Source organism: Hemitrygon akajei, chromosome 2 (assembly GCF_048418815.1).
Source record: "Hemitrygon akajei chromosome 2, sHemAka1.3, whole genome shotgun sequence".
In the NCBI taxonomy this organism is placed as follows: domain Eukaryota; kingdom Metazoa; phylum Chordata; class Chondrichthyes; order Myliobatiformes; family Dasyatidae; genus Hemitrygon; species Hemitrygon akajei.
The window spans coordinates 144,579,561-144,600,993 of record NC_133125.1 but is presented as its reverse complement, the minus strand read 5'-3'; the positions used below and the strand labels follow the sequence as shown (position 1 = coordinate 144,600,993).

At 37.9% G+C, this 21,433-nt stretch overlaps 1 protein-coding gene across 1 annotated transcript in view; it reads left to right on the top strand.

The window, feature by feature from the left end:
* The window catches only part of LOC140716394 (ankyrin repeat domain-containing protein 10-like), a 55,106-nt gene that overhangs the window by 16,182 nt on the left and 17,491 nt on the right, over positions 1-21,433 (top strand). Inside the window, 2 exon segments of the mRNA XM_073029084.1 lie at positions 2,384-2,536; positions 9,126-9,217. Of these exon segments, the coding sequence (XP_072885185.1) occupies positions 2,384-2,536; positions 9,126-9,217 (245 nt within the window).

The following is a 21,433-nucleotide window of genomic DNA, read 5'->3' as shown; positions in this document are numbered from 1 at the left end:
AGTTTGAAAAATTTTGAGCAACTGTTGTTTCAAATGAAGCTAGTATCACATTGGACTGGACTCAGCTACAAGCACACCAAGTGTTGGAATGGGCATTGGTGTTTGTTGGCTTGCTGCAAGATACTTTGCTCAGCTGGCAAGTGCTTATTTGTGAGAATCTCAATGTATTCCACATTTCATTTCTGCACACGCAAGAGAATACAGATGCTGGAATCTGGCACAACAACCTTCCTGTTGGAGGAATTCTGTGGGTCAAGGAGCATCTGTTGGGAGATGGGGAAAGGAATTGTTGATAGCTTGAATTGAAACCAATAGGTCACGTGCTAGAGGGCACTCTTGGCCTTTGCCTGCCTGCTAAAAATAATATCATTGATGAAAAATATCCTGGTTGTTTCCAGCAACCCATCACCAGACTGAAAATCTGGCAAGACAGGAACCTAGGATCTACAAGACCTCTTGACATTGGAGATCTGATTCCCATTTGCCTTTGTAAATTTCCATCCTTCTGACAAGTTCTCACTTACCTTCTGACCCTGAGTGTCAATTATATGTTTGGATGCACTTAATAAACAGCTACACAGAAATTACCTGCTTAACACATTAATCAATGCCTTGATTAACAGTACACACCTCATTTCACTTCACTCTATACATATACATTCTTCCCATGTACACATTTAGTTTCCTTCTTAAGTGCTGTTTTCCATAGTTGTACCAGGCAAATTATGGATGAAGCTGCTTTGCATTTCTGTTCTTTCAGATCCACTGTAGCTGCCAGTAGACCAAAGCCTGACCCGTAATAAACTCTCTGGATTATCTTTGTTGAGCTCACCGTTGGACAGTCTTTTGAGCAAGAGTTTTTATAGGTCTGACCGTGGCAGTGAGCCTGCACTTGATACAGATTTCTGTACATGGGTATATCTATAACACAGCCAAGCCAGAATTGATGAGGACATGCAGAAAATTTGCTTCTTGTCATTGGTGCAATGTTGAGAGTTTTACAGTGTGAGTACAATTGGGATTGTATTCCCAATTCCATTACGACTGCGATGCTGACTGATTATATTGTTGCTTGAAGCCACTGTCAAACATCCAAAAATCTTATTTGAAGCAACTTGAAGTGGATTGATCTTGCAAAGAGCTAGATCAAGCAGAATAGGCCAAGTGGCTACCTCTATACCATCAGCTTCTGCATTCTTGGAACACTTCTCACAATTTTGTAAAGTCATGAAGTGCTTTAGGGTCAGTGATATTTTTAGAAGGATTACTTTTTATAATGATGGAAGAGTAATGGTTTATAGCTACACTACCTACATCAGTACTTTTGCAATTCCGTAATAACCTGATAAACAAGTTTAGTGATATTTATTAAGGAGTAAATGTTGGCCAGAAGAATTCTCTTAGTTTCATTCCAAATTGTGTCCTTTTGATTTCTTGCATCCACCAGAAGAGGAGGATGGAGATTTGCTTTAACCTGTCATCTGAAAGACAGAGCTTCTGATCATTGCTGCATTCCTGGAGCGGCAGCTTGGATTTTTGCACTCATTTCGAGTGGGACTTGATCTGCAACTTTCTGACTCAAGTGCTACCTGCTAAGCCACAGTAGATGGTTAAGCAAGAGGTGGGCAAAGGGTGATGGGAAACAGGGTGAGTGGGTAGAAGTCTAGTGGGAAACCTAGGAAACAATTCTGTTCTATTGTTTAGAAGTAGATTCCATATCAAATTATTCATTGTCTCTTGGGAGTGTGTCATTGCCTACATGAAACACTGACGTGCATTCTTTTTCTCTGCCTACATTATGACATTAGCAAGATTGACAATGAAAGTATCTCAGTGTGAAAAGTCTCACCAACTACACTCTAATTTGTTTTATACTCAGCCAAAATGCAATATATTATCAAAAGGCCTTTTTTATTCATTAGTTATTACATAGCAGATTTTTATTATAATTAGCTAAAGTCTTTTGATTGTCTCCAAGTAAATTGATTAACAGTTAGTTGTCTGTGATCAGGATTACAAATACCATTGGATATGGCTCCTGTATTTGCGAAAATTGCCTCTTAAAACTATTGAAATTTTCTGTCATGATCAGTGAAGTAAAAACATAATTTTTTAAACAGATGATTAAACATGAGCTGTGACATTTAGATTAATGCAGAGCTCATTTATGGTGAGGTATTCACTCAACCCCTGAAGCCTGTGGTGTGGTGTTGCTTTGACCAGATTGGAAACGGAATGTTGGTATTTAAAGCAGCACGCTGCTGACTATCTCTATAAGGCTACGACTCTTGGTGTTTCATCCATTGTCAGATTTTCAGCCATTGCATTGAATGGGTGTTTCTCAATAAGATAGTCATTTGCATTATTCTCTTCTGTTTTGTAGCTGGAGTGTGTAATGCAGTTGGTGCAGGCAGGAGTTGGCGTCAACATCACAACAACACGGTTTGCTCAGACTCCAGCCCACATTGCAGCTTTTGGAGGACATCCTCAAGGCTTGTTGTGGCTGATCCAAGCAGGGGCAGATTATAATATGCAGGTAAGCCCACTGTCTGGAGAAGGTAATGTCAGAAATGTCTCTTTGAATCTGATCTGTTTTTTGATAAGATCATCCTGGATCTGTGCTTTTTTCATGACCTGTGTAATCCTAATTACGTTTAATCTCCAAAGTCCAAAACTCTGCTTACCATAAGATTTAAATATTCTTAAAGACTCACACATGGCCTTCTGGATCAGAGAATTCCAAAGGTTCAGGGGCCTCTAAGGAAAGAACTTACCAAAGTAACATCTTCACAATCCCGTTAAAATCCTCCATTTTTCTAGTGCTTTCATGTTTCCTTGTTATAAACATCAGGAGGATGGGCCCATTCTACTTGATCTTTTCTCATAGATCATCCCGCATGTACTAATAGATCAATAATCTACTATTTTATTCTTCTTTCTGATTTTAGTACCGTTTGCCTGTTATACCCAACCAAATGTGAAATTCATTATGTTATGATCACTCTTCCCCAGAGAACCCTTTACAATGAGATCACTAATTAATACCTTTTACACATGACCTGATCCAAACCAGGTTGTTCCCCAGTTGGGAATGTACAATATTCTTTGAAGAAATTAGTACAATTGCTTTTCCTGAACTTGTACTTGACTACCTTCCCAATTTAATTTATCTAATCTACATGAAGATTCAAGGCAGCCAAAGTTATTGCCGTTTATTTGTTGCCTGCTACCATAATGTCTTAATTGATACTCAATTCAAAAGTAGATTTGTAGGTTTATCTATACTTTCATTCACCATAATTGAAACCTTGTTTAACCATCTCTAGTCTGCACGTAATGTAGTCATTTGGACATGTGGCATTGCTGCAGTAAATCAGTTGAACTGTCAACTGTTTTGAGAATGTGCTCTGTCAGTGAAGACAAATAAAGGATACTGCAGGATTTGCACTTAAAGCAATGGGAATATGAGCCCAAGGGGCCTGTGAGGCTGTAACTGTTTGAGAATTATTTTAAAAGGGACCACAGAAAGTAAGACGATGAATGAGTGAACAGTAGTTTTGTCTTTTCATGGATTTCAAGTTCAGATTTTCCTACTCAATTCAAATATCTGTGGTTCTCTCTCGTCACATTTGTATGGTGTCTTTGTCTATCTTTGGCTATGTACAAGTCTCAGCTTACATCAGTGCATTTGTCTGATGTGCCTTGATCTTTATTCATTGTATACTACAAAATGATTTTAAATCGCAGTCAACTTTACATATGGCCTCAAAAAAAATTACATGACCTTTATAATACATCTAATTGATCTTATGGCTTTTATTCTAAACCATTTTCTGTAAGTAGAACAGATATTTCTAATGGATTCCCAGCAGAATAATGTGAGTTGGGTTCATCCCAACCTCCTTCACAGTGCATGTCTCAATGCTTTATTTAGTAATGATTTTGAATGCTTTCTGCAGAGGATTGGATTGAGCCATATGTTTGGAAGATTTCCAACATATTGCCCAATGAGGATTCTACAAAAGAAAACACATTCTACTGCCCTGATTAATGAGGGATTAAATAATCAGTTGGCAACATTGTTAATTTATTATTTTTAAAGTTGCATTAATACAACATCTGCTCGAGAGTGCTTGGGTATTTATAATCAATATAAGTCACTGCTCTGTGTCAAACACTGCAGCTAATTTCTGCACAGCAGGATCTCTCAAAAATGATATAGATAACTGGCAAGTCTATTCTGACAACATTGGGTAAATCTTTAGATGTTACGGGTATTCCTATCACAAAAATAAAGAGATCATTTATAAAAATAAATGTCAAATTGAAGACTCGTCTACACTCATAGGAACAGGAGAGCAGTAGCCCCTCAGTGGCCTGATCTGCCATCGGATGAGAACTTGGTGGATCTACACTTGGATGTACAGTGGATTCCAAATAATTGGCCATCACTTAATCGAGACAGCTGCTTATTTTGGACAACTCTTAAAGAGCAAAAGCTAATTGAGTTTATAGTCAATAAAGAAAATAGCTGGAAATTCCTTTGTTTACTTGGGACATTGTGCCTCTTAATTGGGGCAGGAGAATGTGCCAAACAGTTTCTATCTAGTGTCAGTCACGTGCAGTTGCGTCTCTGTTAAACACCACACTGCTTTGTGCGAATAATTTTAAATAGCGTTAGTTGCGTGTGTTTCTTTTCAAAAAGCAGCAATTTTGTCACATAGTTTGTGAGAAATAAGCAGAAAGACTGTTTAGAGCTGTTTTACACGCTGCAGTTTTAAGAATACAGGCTTAGAGATGCCAGAAATGGCCAGAAGTGAAAATGAAACCATTTAATCCTGAATGAAATAATGAAAATGAAGATTTGGAGAATGCAATCATTGGCAGCATTGTATGAGCGCAGTCCATTATCTGCACTAGGTGTCTGCACTGATTTTGTTCATTTACCATCAACAGAATGTGACACAGGTGAGTTTCTCTGTCAAGTATTAGGGACTAATACACAATTTTATAGCATTGTAGTATTATTGGTAGTGTTTTAATTTATTCTGTACTTCATTTAAATACATGATCTGTTACTCAGTTTGTCTTTTTCAGACCTTTTTAACTATTTCCCTGAAACTTCAGCTAATTAGGGCAGCTGCTTAATTGGGCCGAAATGTATGGTCCCGATGTGTCCCAATTAACTGGAATCCAGTATATTTGCCATTTCTTTATTTCCTCAAATATGCTTAGATTACTGAATCTATTTATCACAGCATCAATTGCTATTTGCAGGAGAGTTCTGAGTTTCTTTCCTGTAAGTACACGTGTTTCCTAATCCCATTCTTGGATGATCTTAGCTTTATGTGTTTTCAAATTCAACCAGTAAAGGGAAATGGTTTTTCTCCATCTATGCTCATTTTATCTTAATCAAGCCAGCCTTTACTTTTAAATTATTGAGAACACAGACATAGTATGAGAGGTCTCTTTTAATTTTGGGGTCCAGGTATCATTCTGGTAAATGTGTAGTACTTCTGCTGCCCTCAAACTTTGAAGCAGGATTTCAACACCTTTGTTTTCTAAGTACCATGTCACAACTGATACTGATCCTTCCAACTGACAGTTTCCTTTTTTTTTACATTAGCATAAGAAATACAAGCAGGAGTAGGCCATCTGGCCTGTTGAGCCTGCTCCACCATTCAATAAGATCATGGCTGATCTGGCCATGGACTTATCTCCACCTACCCTTACCCCATAAACCTTAATTCCCTTTCTATGCAAAAATCTGTCCAACCTTGTCTTAAATTTTTTACTGAGGTAGCTCCACTGCTTAGTTGGGCAGAGAATTCCACAGATTCACCACTCTCTGGGAAAAGCAGTTCCTCCTCATCTCTGTCCTGAATCTACTCCCCCAAATCTTGAGGCTATGTGCCTTAGTTCTAGTCTCAACTACCAGCAGAAACAATTTTCCTGCCTCTATCTTATCTATCCCTTTCATAATTTTATGTTTCTATAAGATCCCCTCTCATTCTTAGAATTACAGTACAGTCCCAGGTGACTAATTTCTCTTCATAGTCTAATGCCTCATCTCTGGAATCAATCTGGTGAACCTCCTCTGCACCACCTTCAAAGCCAAATTATCCTTCCTCAAGTAAGGAGACCAGAACTGCACACAGTAGTCCAGGTGTGACCTAACCAGTACCATATACAGTTGCAGCATAACCTCCCTGCTCTTAAATTCTATACTTCTAGCAATGAAGGCCAACGTCTCATTTGTCTTCTTGATAACTTGCTGCACCTGCAAACCAATCTTTTGTGGTTCATGCACAGGCACTCCCAGACCCTTGCACAGCAGCATGCTGTAATGTTTTTTACCATTTAAATAATAATCTGCTCTTTCATTCTTTTTCTTCCAAAGTGGATGACCTCACTTTTACCAACATTGTACTTTCATCTGCCAGACTCTTGCCCACTCACTTAACCTATCTATATCTCTCTGCAGGCTCAATTGCTGCGCAATTTGCTTTGCCATTCAATTTAGTATCATCAGCAAAGTTAGATACACTACACTTGGTTCCTGTTTAAAGTTTAAGGTTCTGTTTTACTTATCCAAGATTGACATCACTTGATGTGTTTCAAGCCTCTCAATGCTGCAGTGAGAGTGGAGAATGTTGTGTTGTAGTAATTGGTGTCACTGTGTTAAATCAGCAATCCCAGCAGTTTACAGAACTGGGCCAAAGTTTGTGTTCTACTAATGCACCAGAAGTCTAATGTCATATTTTCACAAATTATTTTGCCTTGTTGAATATTTTTGGAAGAATGAACAAAAATGATACACATCAGGTTTAATTTTGTGGCTGAGCTGCTGCTTCACAGATGGTATTGCTTGGCTCTGGTTCTATATATAGTGAGGCAGATCAGATCTCCAATCTGTCAATATAGTTCCCAGGAGGAAAGACTGAAAAGCAACACTGCTGGTGACTAATGGGGAAAAAATGTTTTTCAAGCTCACACAGACTTTGAAATGGAAACTGGACTGATTTCCTTTCCAGGTTCATGTTAAGTTTTCACTTTGTGAGATCCTAGTTTGTTGGCTATGTTAAAGGTTGGTTTGGATTTAAGCTTGGCAGAGCACTGGGCAGGATTACAATAGAGGCCGTGTGTAATGGAGACATCGCAAGAGGTGATCTCATGAAGGCCTGGAAAATGGGAAGGAACTTTTAACAAAGAAACAGAATGTTGCCTGGAATGGACAACTGAGGTTATAAGGAGTGATTGGAAAGACTGGATTTTTTTCTGTGGAATGTAGGAGGCTGAGGGGTGACCTCATCGAGGCTTATAAAATTTGAGGAGTATAGATGTGATGCTCAGAATTTTTTTATAGGGTGGGGAAGTGTGAACCCTGAGGGCTCGGGTTAAAGGTGAAGGCAGAATTTTTTAAACATTATCTGGGGGTTATTTTTTTCCAAGTAAAGGTAATGAGCTGCTGGAGGAGATGGTGAAGGCAGATACAGTTACATAACTTAAAAAGCATTCAGACAGGTACTTACTGGAAAAGGGATAAAGGCCTAATGTGGGCAAGTAGAATTAGCTCAGATGGTCAGCCTGCACCAGATGGATTCAGAGGATATGTTTCTGTGCTATATGGTTCCAAAGCTGTTCCTCCTCTACAAATAGCCAAATAATCAGAAGCCGTAGACCTGAAGTCATTGATAAAGAATGTAGAAGAGGAATGGGAAGAAATGTTTAAGTTCTGGAATCAAAAACACTCTACCTCTAAGTAATTTTAATTGGTTGTTGAACAAGTTCTGGAGGTTAGTAAACTTAACAATTTGTGGACAAAACGCAGAGACCCATCGTATCTAATCAAGGTGCTTGTTGAGAGGCCTTTCAGATGTACCTTGAAGTTGGAAGAGAGTATTGAAGTGCTACATGAAGATGCCTTTCGGCATTATCTGACTGTCGAAGGTCTTGCCTGTCAAGCTCATCAGCTTTAATAAATTTCTGATTTACTATCCACTGGGGCCAAATTGTACTCATGAAAGTGACAAGTTTCTGAGATGAAGCATTTCTCCTTCTCAGGTTAGCTGCTTAGGTAGAACGTCATGTGAATTAGGATTGTACTACTGTATATGGAGCTTTCGTCCAATGACAGTTTTAGAGAATTAGGTTGGTTCTTAAATGGTCCCAAAATGGCATGTCAGTTGTACAGCTACTTTGATATTCAGACAGAATAAACCATGTGATATTTAAGTTGTACAATTATTTCTACATTCAGGCACTAACATTCAGGATGAACTAACGCCACCAAGTTTGCATGCAGCCAAGTTGCTCCCAAACTCAGCAAGTCCTTGTAACATCAGGGGACTGTGATAAATTTGGGAGAGCAATCTTCCTGTGACAAATGCATCTGTCTGTTAACATTGGATGAAAATTTTGCTTTCCATTTTCACATTAAGGACATCCTCATCTTGTGTGAGACTCCACTCCTGCTAAATTTGATGGACTTGGAGTAGATCTGGCACTACAGAAGTTATCCATGAGGCATTGAACATTCAGCTGGAGCAATATAGTACACATTAATACTTGTAACGTCACGGTTTGGCACATTTCACACTGGCTTAAGGAGTACAGGAAAACATTATATTCATCAAAGTTGAGTTTATTGTCATATGCATAAGTACATGCCTGCACAGTGCAATGTAAAACTATTTCCAGCAACATCACTGGCACGTGAAAAACTCACACAAAGTAAACAATTTTTATCAAGGAAACACAGTTAGAAAAAAACAAAAAACTAAAGTCCATTTTAATGCAAAGTGGTCATAGTGTTGCTAAGCTATTACTATGGTTTTGCTGGTTGGTTCAAGAACAAAATGTTTAAAGGAAAGTACCTTGCAATGTAGGACTTCCGTTCTGTGTATCTCCTGCCCAATGGTAGTTGCAAGAAGATGGCGTGGTCTGGATGATGGGTATCTATGATGATTGATATCTTCTTGAGGCAGTGTCTCCTATAGGTACTACCATTGGTGAGGAAGGATGTTCCTGTGATGTCCACTAATCCCTGCCACTTCGTACATTGATGTACTAACTCCAGGCATTAACTGGGCTCCATACAATGATACACTTTCTTCTCTTTACAGGATGTTGTAGGTGAAACCCCTGTCCATAAAGCAGCACGATCAGGAAGTTTGGATTGCCTTAATGTCCTTGTCTCACATGGGGCTAAAACAGAGTAAGTGAACATTCTGGTACCTCTTAAGTAACAGTAAGTTTAAGCACTCCATGGGTGATGGGTTTGGCACCCTTAAAAGAGCTGTATGCTTTAATTTTATCCCACAACCCTTTAATCTAAAATAATTTTCTAAAATATTTACCTCAGTATTTTGAATATTGAAATCTATCCTTTCAGTAACATCATTTTATTCTGGTAAAACTGTACTAAATCCCTTTTAACCAATCAGATTTTACATCTGGTAGATTTTGGAAAGGGCCTTTAAGTACGTCTATAACTACCCACAAACCCTCCCAAATAAATGTGATTGATTAATTAAGATGTAAAGAATGTACTTTCCCGACACACCCAGAACTGCACAAATGCCCAGAATGCACTTGTGCTGTGTATTCATAGGCCGGCTTCCACAGCACTTTAGAGTGGGGAATGTGCCTGCAATTACCTCAGGCATACTTGCAGTGGATAACAGATTACATTTAGGATATTAGTTCCATAAAGCTCCTTTTAACCAAGTGATACTAAATGAAAGTAACTTACCGTAATTTGCTGTTAATTTATTAAACATTAAACTTTATAAAGTTTTAATAATTTAAGCTAGCATAACATTGCTCTTGCATGCCCATTATTTTTTAATAACTCACCTTAAAACTTTAGATGTTTACCTAAGACTATGTGGGAGCTGATGTGCCATTCTGCAGTTGCTATTTTGAATGGCTTGCAAATGTAGTTCTGAAAATGCTTAAATAGCAAAAAATGCTTAAATAGAGTTACAACAAAAACACCACAGGAATAATTACCTCCATTGAATGAAAAATTGCTCCCAGCGTGTTGAGAAAATAGTTTTTGCTAGTTTTTGAAACCCTTAAAGTAGTTTAATGAATGTAAGGGATTCCCATTCATTTGGCAGTGTTAGCTTCTTGAGCCTTATTGAATGATTCTGTGCAAGTATCTTAATTGGATGTAGGATTTTAATCCTTTTGCAGAGTTAAGGTAGAGATATTACTTACCCCAATTTTTTGAATTCCTCCATTAAAAGAGGTGTACCCTGTGCCAAGCTGTGCTTGGCTTGTTCTACAAGACATGCCTACCTTTGACTGAGTTTTCCAATTTTTCTATTAGCCCTTAAATGCAACAATATGCAAACTACTTAAAAATTACAGTAGTTAATTCTACAATGAAAGATGCATACCTTTCATTAATGTTTGCTTTTGCTTAACCTGGCTATCAATTTAGCCATTTATCTGACTCTAATTTTTCAAGGATACCTTTTCCCACTCAACTCTTACCCCACTCCCACCCATTGAAACAAGGAGTATTTCTGTCAGATACAGTTAACAATTTGAACATAGATCAGGAGCTTGGCCTTAAATTTAAATATCTCCCCTGCTGCCCTACTAATATCTCCTTGTTTATGAAGTGCAGGATCTCCAAATTGTATTTATAAACAGTCTTGTTCTATACCTGAACACATAGTTGTATATCTGTGAATTGCCTTTACTGTTGATGCATCCCTAAGAGGCATCATAACCCTCAATTTGAGTTTTAAAACAGCCAGAAAAATAATCTTTGGGTCTCGTGTGCTCGAATGTGAAGCTTGATCTCAGACACGTTCATCAGGAACTTTCTTACTGGATTTTCGTAAAAGTTAATATAAGTTCCTTCAAAGCCGTGGTCCTGTTCAACTGGAAGCGATGACTCCCATATGTAGTGCCTAATGACATTAGTCAACAGTTCGTTTGGATTTATCCTGAGTTCCCAAGTGAGTTCCACAATTACTTAAGTAAGACCTGCGCGGTGGAATCGATCACTTACTCATAATTCAGTTAACAATTTAACTCCCTAAGAACCATACTGAATTTATGCCTTTTATTGTTTCATTTTTTTTTTAGAGCTTTTAAATAAAACAGCACAAACACAATAGCACCCTGAACCATATTTTAAGGTTGTTAAGTAAGTGATAATTACACAGTTTTTACATTAAATATTTCAATGATTTCAGAAGTTTACAGTATATTTCCTGATCAAGTGATTTTTCTTAGTGTAGATCAAGTGCTTTTTCTTAGCATAGTAAGTATGTTTGAATTTTGTTTGGTCTTCCTTTTACACAGTTGAAGATTTTGTAGACTGTAGTCTCAACTTTTGCTTGTTTTTTTTGTTACTTCTCCTTCCTGCTCAATTTCTTTTCCCAAGGACTTGATAAACTCTGAAGCCTGATATTAAATCTATTGCATATTTTCACTCTGGGTGTGTTTACAGTTGTCATGTTACATCAGTCATCCATTACAATTATATGTTACCGCCCATTTCGACAATACAAGCTTCATATCAAAACCAGTTTTTACAGTGATTATTTTCCAATTAACTTTTCCATAAAAATTTCAAAGTGGTGGTAATTTGCAGGTATTTTGCTTTTTGTATTTTGACTGGCTGTACTTGTACATATGCCTAGTGCTATTTAAGGCGAGCTACTTGCAGCAGAGCCTACCCTAAAAATATTTTAGTTTTGAAGTCTCAATTCTGTGGAAAACGCTTGCTCTCTTAAGGGAAAAATGTGGGAGAATCCAAGTGAGTTTAAAAATATGATATACCTCCGTGCTTCCAGTAGTAGTATTTTAACTCGGTGTTAAGCAGGTGTAGAGTTCAGTGAGAGTTGTCTGTGGAATCTCTTTATCCATAATGGCTTAATTAAGTTAATTGAAACAAGTGAGAACAAATTGTTTGGGTACTATATATTTTAAAAAATCACCTTTGCAGAGATGCATGCAGCTGCACAAAAGATTCTCAGTGCTGCTTATAAATACAAAGCCATATGTGCCAGTGCTGAAATACATTGAGTGAAAAGTAGAGTGGAGTGATTATGCTTGTTCAACGCCAGGACAAACAAAGCCAGAGAGATCTACAAGATTATAATAACTTGAGGAACTAATATTGATGCAATAAAGTGTTATATTACTGAAAATTCATTGTATTAAGGCTTGAGTGAACTGGAAAAAGTTAGCAGTAGATCAAATACACTGGAATGAAAGACCAGCGTGATTTAAATATTAAAATAGAAAGTCTTGTGTGAGGACTTGAAAGCAATGAGCTAAAGTGCATTGGAAAGAGTAACTGATCAGACTGTATCAAGAAAAGGTTTTTTTCTCATTGCGAACATTTTGTATCTGACACAAGTAGAATGAAATATTTCGTTCCTCAACAAATTGGTCATGGTGATTGAATTTTGTTCTCAGCTGACTTATACATTCCATTAAGGGAGTATGGTTTTGCTGGTGAGAGGTTTCTGTTGGAACTCAATGAAGAGTGTAGCTACTCATCTGATTTTGTTCAGCTCTTCTGAGACATTTTTCCCTGATAAGGATGCAACTGTTTTCTGCAGAACTTTAATTGAAACTGTTCCCTGATTAGGTATTCCACTCACAGATGCCAAAAATAAATAGAATTTTATCTCTCACTTCTACTTACTTGAGCACAATACCTGTCAGTTGCCATTACTTCCAATCTCACATGATTTCATCTATTAGTTTTGTTAATTGTCGCAGAAGAAGAAACTAATTAACGATGGTAAGATATTTGGAAACTATGATTATTGTTGGTAGTTTACTGATTTTTCCAGTACACTTGTCGTCAACCACTGATGTCATGGTTGCCTGTCCTGGTTCTTTAGATATAACAAGAATCTAAAATCTTTCTTCCTGATTCAGAGTTAACAGAGGTAGGTGATCAGGAATACTGGAGAAATTCTGACCTGTTCCTGTATTCCATCTGTGTTATTATTATCAGGATGATGGGTGCTCAGGTTGGATGGTTAGTGTTTCTTTACAGTCAGGTTAATTTCTGTCTTTCAACTTTAGTGGTGTTACTGTAAGAATCTGATTTTCATGGCCATGGATCAATTTTCTTTTGTAACATGCTGGAGGTATCAGGAGCATTATTTAATCAGGAAGCAAAGTATACGGAATGCAGAGTGATCCATTGAAAATGCTGTAGGGTTATTTGGAAGCAATGTGCAGCTTCAGAATGGTGTTTGTGCTCAGATCCAATCTGTTAATTGAAGGAAGTGGGATATGTTCATTCAGAGAGAACTTTGGACGCTTAACAAATGTGTGACATTTTGGAGAAAGGAAAATTAAGGTGGCAGATAGCTTCAAAATAGAAACCAACTTTTCTGATTAATAGAATCAATACCTGCCATTGCGAGTAGCTGTGAGTCAGTTCAAAGGAATGAAACCAGTAGGAAAAGCTTAGGCAGCTATTGAAACACATTCCATTGTTCGTGGCATTCATACACGTCCTGCCATGAGGGTAGTCTTGTCTTTGCAATGCATCAGATTCCTTTTGGATGCACACAGATAGATAGTGCGATGCTATTGCAGGTTGGTGTTGTCTATTAGGACTTTGTATCTTCTCCCCATGACCGCGTATGCTTCCTCAGGGTGCTCCAGATTTCTCCCACAGTCCAAAGACATACCAGTTAGTAGGTTATCCTGTGATTAGACTAGTGTTAAATAGATGGCTTGTTGGGTGGCATAGCTCATTAGGCCAGAAGGGCCTGTTCCGTGCTATATCTCTAAATAACCAAAATATAAACAAAAACAAAGTCACCTTAGCAAAAATATTGATTTTAACATTTCAATACATCGCATCCAATCAGTCAGAATGAACCAGGTGGAGGTATTAATGTAATTGAGCAGGAAAGCAGATGACAGAACACTGGCTATTCCTTTGGGTGCTGTTTTTCAAGTTGCTCATTGTTGGATTAAATGTATGACACTGGCCACGTAATCATGCTAGATGCAATCTATGAACCATTCTTGCAATGGGGGTCCCGTACTTCTGAAGAGAGAAGTTGCTGAGTACAGTTGTGAAACAATACATCGTTTAATTGAAACAGAACATTGGAATATCAGGGCCTCTGCAGAAAGTGGGAGCTGCAGGTTAAAATCATTATATTATAATGATTTTTGAACTAATTTCAGAATTATCTGGAGTAAAATGTGTCCATCTTTTTCAAGTAAATACTTTGAATAGAGAAATGATCCATATACATGCACTTTAATTCTGTCTTCTTTTATAGCAGCATTATAATTCTACAAACCTCAGTCTACATGGAGCCCACATTAGTGTTTGCTGCTACAGAAATTAAAATTCTCCACATGAATGGATGAAGTATTACATGTACAGCTAGTACAGGACTTGAAAATAGTATGAAATGGGTTAAACATTTTAATTAAGATGTATTCATGTTTTTGTTTCATTGTTAAGATTACGTTCACCAGTACCCCTTGGTCTGTATTATTTGCCATTGCCCATGTAACTGTAACAGTGCAGAGAATTGAGTCTTTAAGAGATTGAAAAATGTCAAATGTTTTCCAGCTACGTAATTTGAATTTGACTTGATTTTGAAGTAATCCTAGAAAGGGGGATCACTCCCAATAGAAACGCTGAAACTGCCACAGGGGCTTCATGGAAACCTTACAGTTGTGGCATTGAGTGCGCAGTATCGCTTCCCCTCAGCACACAAGGCATACCGTTGAGGTATTTGTTGTGGTGATTGGTTTTAATGCTATGTAGGTACTGAGTTATAGATCTTTTAGTTGTGCATGCTTTGTTTACCATAATTTTAAATTACTTCAGATATGTTAACTAATATAGTTAAGTTGAGAACTTTATATTTTAATGTAAGTTATACACAATATTTCAAGAAAAAAAACTTATTGAAATTAATTGACGCATGATTGTAACCAGGTCCAGTTTGATTATTGAAAGCGATATGAAACTTGCTGTTTAATCATATAGGAAATAATATATGCTTTACTATGGAGAAAACTGCAGTAACAGTGTTGACTTAAGCATTAAATTTAACATCATATGTTAGAAAAACTTGCAAGTGTCACCAGTTCTTTTAAATTCCCTCTATTCTCTTTCTCTCTGTTGAAGTCTTTCACATTAGAGGGAATTTTTGACCCATTAGAACCTGTTAATCTTGTCTCTGAATTTTGAAAATTGTTTCACTAATTTTGGAATTTATTAAAATTGACTTTTAACTTAAATTCAGGTTCTACTATCGACTTATGCTTCAACATAACTTGGATAACGCAACCTCTGAGCAAATTTTAGAAAGCCGTTTTTGGGAATTTGATGTTTTAAAATCCAAATTGAATTTTAAATTTATCCAAATCAAAATTTATGGTTCATTTCCCACTGAGTTTTCAAAAGCAATCTAATTTATATTTGTTAAAGTATCCAAATGGTTATGCTACTAACTTCCTACCTGCCATAGTAAACTTGTACTTCCTTGGACTCCTTTCAAGTGATCATAGAATGAGTGCATTGTTTCCGAGTGGTCACCTATTCTTTATTGCATACAGAAGAGAAACTGGTATCTGAGACACACTGGGCCCTGGTTGGCCGGCATTAGTTCTTCGGTTTAGGCTGATTCTCACTTGCAGCATTGCAACGTTAAGTTACCTTCCACTGCCCTTCCTCCTGTCAACTTGGAACTGGTTTGGAACTCTACCTAGCCTTCTGTTGTACAAGAACATATAATGATTTAAATTATACTGGAAAGCCGTAACAGCCATAAATTTACTGAAGAGTGGACTGTATTTGGATTCATGAAACATTTGTGAAATACCCACATATCCCCTGATACGACACCACATTTACACTGTTTATGAATGCTTTCTTCATAATTGTGCTTACGTGCTGGGATCAGGATAGATCCTCTGAAATGATAACACAGAGGAATTTAAAGTTGTTGACCCTGTCCACCTCTGATCCTCCAATGAGGACTGGCTCATGGATCTCTGGTTTTCTCCTCCTGAAGTCAATAATCGTCTCCTTGGTCTTGCTGACATTGATTGAGATGTTGTTGTGGCACCACTCAGCCAGATTTTCAATCTCCCTCCTATCCCTCCTGTATGTTGATTCAAGCAAAATAGTGGTGTCGTCAGCAAACTTCAATATAGCATTAGAGCTGTGCTGTGCTATGCCTCACAGTCATTAAATATGAAGCAAGTATAGCTGGGGGCTAAGCACAGAGCCTTGTGGTGCACCTGTGCTGATGGGATTTCGTGGAGAAGATGTTGCCAATCTGAACTGTCTGGAGTCTGCAAATGAGGAAATCGAGGATCCAAATGCAAAAGGAAGTATTGAAGCCAAGGTCTTGAAACTTATTTATTAGTTTTGAGGGAGTGATAGTATTGAACGCTGAGCTGTAATCGATAAAGAACATCCAGATGTATGCAGCTTTGCTGTTCAGATGTTCCACGGTTGAGTGAAGATCCAATGCTGTGGACCTGCTGTGCCAGTAGCCAAATTAGAATGGATCCATGTTGCTTTTTCAGGCAGGAGTTTGTCTCTTGCAGTGATAGATTCCATGTGGTGCATGTTAGAGCATCTCAAGGATATTATGTCAAATTCTTTAATTCACTTCACTCAGGTTTAGATCAAGTCTGGGAAGTTTGAGCTGATTTTGTCCCCAGGCTTTGGTCTCATTGTATTATTTGAGTAACTGAAGCAGAAGATTGGAAGGGAGCTTATTTTTGCCTACTCTTTGTCACTCTGTCACTTTGGTTTTTTTTTGGATCTTCCAGTGTCAATCCTACCAAATGTGGCAGCTGACTGACCTCGTTGCTGCTGTGCTGTTGATTTTATGTGGGAGGTGCTCTTAATGTCTTACATGGGACAGGAAGGGAGTATTCTGCCCTCAAAACTGTCTATCTTTCCCCTAATTCCATTTTCCTGCTGTATCTTTTGACACCTGTATTAAACAAAAATCAAATTGTTTGAAAATTCTACAGTCGTAGAATCTATCTACCCATTGAGCTGTGAATAGACAAGGCATCTCATGAAAACTGCTGCTTTAGAATGAGAGTATATTGGATCAGTTCAGCTCAGAAGGTATATTTTGCCCCCTCACTTTTAAGGGATGTTATAAGCTTGAAGGTGATTTGGGTCTCCATTTGTGATTCTGTTGTGGTTGAAACTCCATCGGAAAGCATTCATGGCACAGAGCAAATTGGTGGATGGACGGTGGGGTTCGAGAAAAGATGGCATGTTTTATATTTGGTCAAATAGTCTCCATATATACAGTATGTATTGTTGAACTCCAGATTCTTACCATGTTTTATCTGTTATTGAGGAAATCTTGAACTTCAACTGGTGAGTGATCTTGGATGACTTGTCGTCAAAAGGGAGCCCAGTGTCATGATAGATAAAAGCACAAGATGAAACATGAACAATCTTGACTTTAAAGAGTTTGGCGTTGCAAACAAAGTTTGGTAAATGAGTCTCAGCCTCATTCTTTTGGAAATTGATTTAGAATAAGTACTGAAATTCTATCACGAAGAGGTGAAAGAACAAGGTCAGATTGGGGCCATGGTATAATCAAGGATGGAATATCTGAGCTGAAAGTTGAGATAGTCAATGCTACATCATTTGGCCTTTGGAATATTGGAGAGTTGAAATGGCTGGAACATGATCAGAAGGGTAGATTCATAGGCAGAAGAATGATGTAAGGAACATCTGTACAACAAGCTAGAGAAAAGATGGAATCATGGGAGAAAGCTAGATTGTCATGAAGGTAATGTAGCAGGGAGCAATTACTTTCAGAGATCAGCACCAGAATCCATCAAAGTTTTCTGAAAATGTTCAAGTCAAGACTGAAACATTGTTCAGATAGGGGCTGTAAGTAATCTGCCACAAAAATGCCAGATAATTTTCAGTAAAAGTGTTCAGTGGCATTGTCATCAATGAATCACCATCAATATCCAGGAGGTAAGCATGGATCGGAATCACCACTGGTCTACCCATATAAATTCTTTGGCTACCAGAGCAATTCATGGACTGGGCATTTCATGGCATGCTCATTCTCCTGAAACCCACCAACTTGTAAGGCACAAGTCAGGTGCAGGATGCAATATTCTCCACGTACCTAGGTGAGAGAAGTCACAACATTGCAAGTTCAATACCATCCAAGACAAAACAGCCTGTTTAATTAGCAACCCATCAACCATCGGATATGTCCATTTCCTCCACCACCGGCATACAGTTGCTGCTGTACACTCCTACAAAATATACTCTAGTTGCCAACAGCACCTCTCAAGCCCAAGGACTCTGTCTTTGAGAAGTCAAAGGGCTGTAGGTAAATGGGAATTCCACCATCTTGGAGGTTCCTCTTGAAGCTATACACCGTCCTAACATAGAAATGGTCTTTGAACATCTCTGGGTCCAACTCCTGGAACTGCTTACCAATCAACGCCTGGCTGTATCTTCACCAGAAGCTCTGCAGCGGTTCAAGGTACATGAGCTCAAGACAGTTCAGCAAAGGCAATACATGCTGATCTTTACAAACCAAAGCTGGGCCCTGAAAATAAACAAGCAATGCAATAATCAGTTCAGAAGAATTAAACTTAACAAATCCCAGAAAATGAGGCATGAAAGATTAACTGTCCAGAAGGTATTGTTAATTGGAATAAGACAAGTGTACTCTGAAGATGCCAGGAGATGTTATTGAAATATGGGATCCAGCAGAGCTAGAGATGATGATGGAAGATGTGAAGAAGCATTACTCCTGTTTTAAGATCATCAGAGTTGATTTGGAAGCACATAGTGTAGGAAGAATAAATCCTGTGTCTGAGTGGTAAGCATTCTTTAGTTAACATTTCAATATTTTGAACTGATTGTACAGTACTTCAGTGGAGATTAATATTTACAGCATTTGCATAATTTAAATTATGAATTAGTCAGCTGCTAAAATCTGGCATTATTAGCATTGACCTAGCTGCCTCGAGGCCTCGGTTCTGAATGGATTTTGAGCAGAGTTGCTATTTTTAAATTTAAATTAATTAGCAGTTGAAATAGAGAAGTTTGAGGTCACCAGTGAAAGTTATTGCATTTATATAAGGAATTGGATGCTAATGCTAGATCATCATTTAAGAAGTGTCCAGACAAACAATTGAATCACCAAGGCACAGAAGGCTACGGACCAAGTGCTGGAAGATGGAACTAATGTGGATGTGTGCCAGCTAGTCAGCATGGACACGGTGGACCGAATGGCCTGTTTCCTCCTCAAGATGCCACGACTGAGTACTTTCACTTAAAATCTGAAGATCAGCTCAAGTTTTTTTTCATGATTCTATAATATTTGAATATTGAATATTTAAATTAAACTGACGTGTTTCATTTTTTCAATGGATTGCTTTTGAAAATGGCATTATATTTTTTATAATCATTTTTAGATTTATGAACTAGTATAATGAACCAAAAACAGGATCGTTGAAAACTACATTCCCTTATTTTAACATTACACTTATTATTAACCCCTTTCCCCTGCAATTCAATGTTTGTACTAGAAACCAGAACCTGATATTTATTTGCACAACTTTTAAGCACTGTCTTTTGAAACTCAACTTTAACCAAAGTACTAAAGCATTTTTTTAGTGCTTGACAACTGAAGATGCCAATTAAAATTGAGAGTTAGGAAACTAAGAGTAAATGGTGGAAATTAATGCAATGTGGGGAAGTGGAGTTGAAATTTTTTTATGCCATATCTATATAAGAAAATCTTTGTTAGCAGTGTTGTTGGTATATCCCTGGCAATGCATTGACTGTTATTTGTCTATATATTACAACCCCCTTCCGAATTAGTTTATTTTCTACAGCAGTCGTCATCTACAAGGAAGTTGGCATTGGCTCCACATGTATTTATAGCTATTCCAGAGTGGCTAAAGGTCTTCACGTTTCTGAATCCATTTTCAAGTTTTGCCCTTCACATGAACTTCCTTCTGTTAAGCTAGTACGAAGTAGTTTTGGCACGTCATTGGTCTGAGCTCCCGATGCAGTGTTCTGCTTGCAGGAGTTATGACCATTTCACCATGATTGACCAATTTTTGTGCATTGCATTACCTGACTCTTCCTCCTCTACCACTAACATTCATGTTCCTTTTGTCACTGTTACCCATTCAGCAAGACATTCGGATTTCAAACCCTATAACATCATGGATGCACGTTCACAGTGAAATAAACTGATTTGGCAGTTACTTTATGTCTCCTTTATTCAGAGACCTTGACCACATGCAGTCTGATGTAAACTTGCTGCTTCTATCTCTTCTGTTAAATCCCCCAAAAACAGACTCCAAGGAATTGAGGGATTTACACAGTGCTACTTCACACCCTTTTCTTTTACAGCAACGTCCACCTGTGCTTCTGTCAAGTTGATGTTGAAGCATTAGGCTTACAGGTCATGGCCAGACTTGGTCAATAACATTCTGAGATCTTGGCTGCAGGCATTGCGGGTTCATGGGTCAATACATGGTATGACATTTAATATTTTTCTTGACCTTGTTGGCCCACGAATGTAGACATCAAGTATCTCTGTGAGAGAATTAGCCGGTTAGTGCCTGATGAAGAGTCTCGGCCGGAAACATCAACTGTTTTTCCCTTTCTACTGATACTGCCTGCTGAACTCTTCCATCATTTTGTGTGTGTTGTGTACATTTTGCCGCTTTTGGAGGGAAAAATGATGCAGTAATAAATAGGAACAATAAATGTTCAAATATTCTTTTACTTTAATTAAAACTTCGTACACTAGTTGTCATCATGTGTATTAAACTTGGATCCGAATTGCTCGTCATTTATTGCAAACCTTGGTACACTTCAAGAATGCCCATTTCTTTGTCTTATGTTTTGAAGAATTTCACCAACTGCTGAAAAGTAAGAACTATTTTTTGTGGTCATCTTCAACATTAGATATTTTTGTTCAGAGTGCAGAATTATGTCATGTGTCTTACAGCAACTTACGAACACTGGTGTCATTGCTCCCATCAACTAGCAAGTTGATTCTTACTGCATTTCTTGAAAGACCATGGTACCTGAAAAGTAATTTACTTCATTTTAGACAGACTTTTTTTGATGTAATACTCTATCCTTTGCCTGTCCCCATCTTAAAACTTTGGTTCCACAAGAAAATGCCCTCAGGAAATCTGACTCATCTTCATTGCTGATGATAATGTTAAAAGAGTCATTTTATCTGGAGTATGCTATTGACTATCAACACTGCTGTTTTAGATGAAGTAGGTGGTGAAACTAATTTGTAAGATTGAGATTATACCTTCCAGTGTTAGCCTGTGGTGGGTGTTTATGTATTTTACATCCACTGTGTCGTGCAGGCTCTGTGAGGTACTCGGTGACCATGGCATTACCATTTGCTGATGA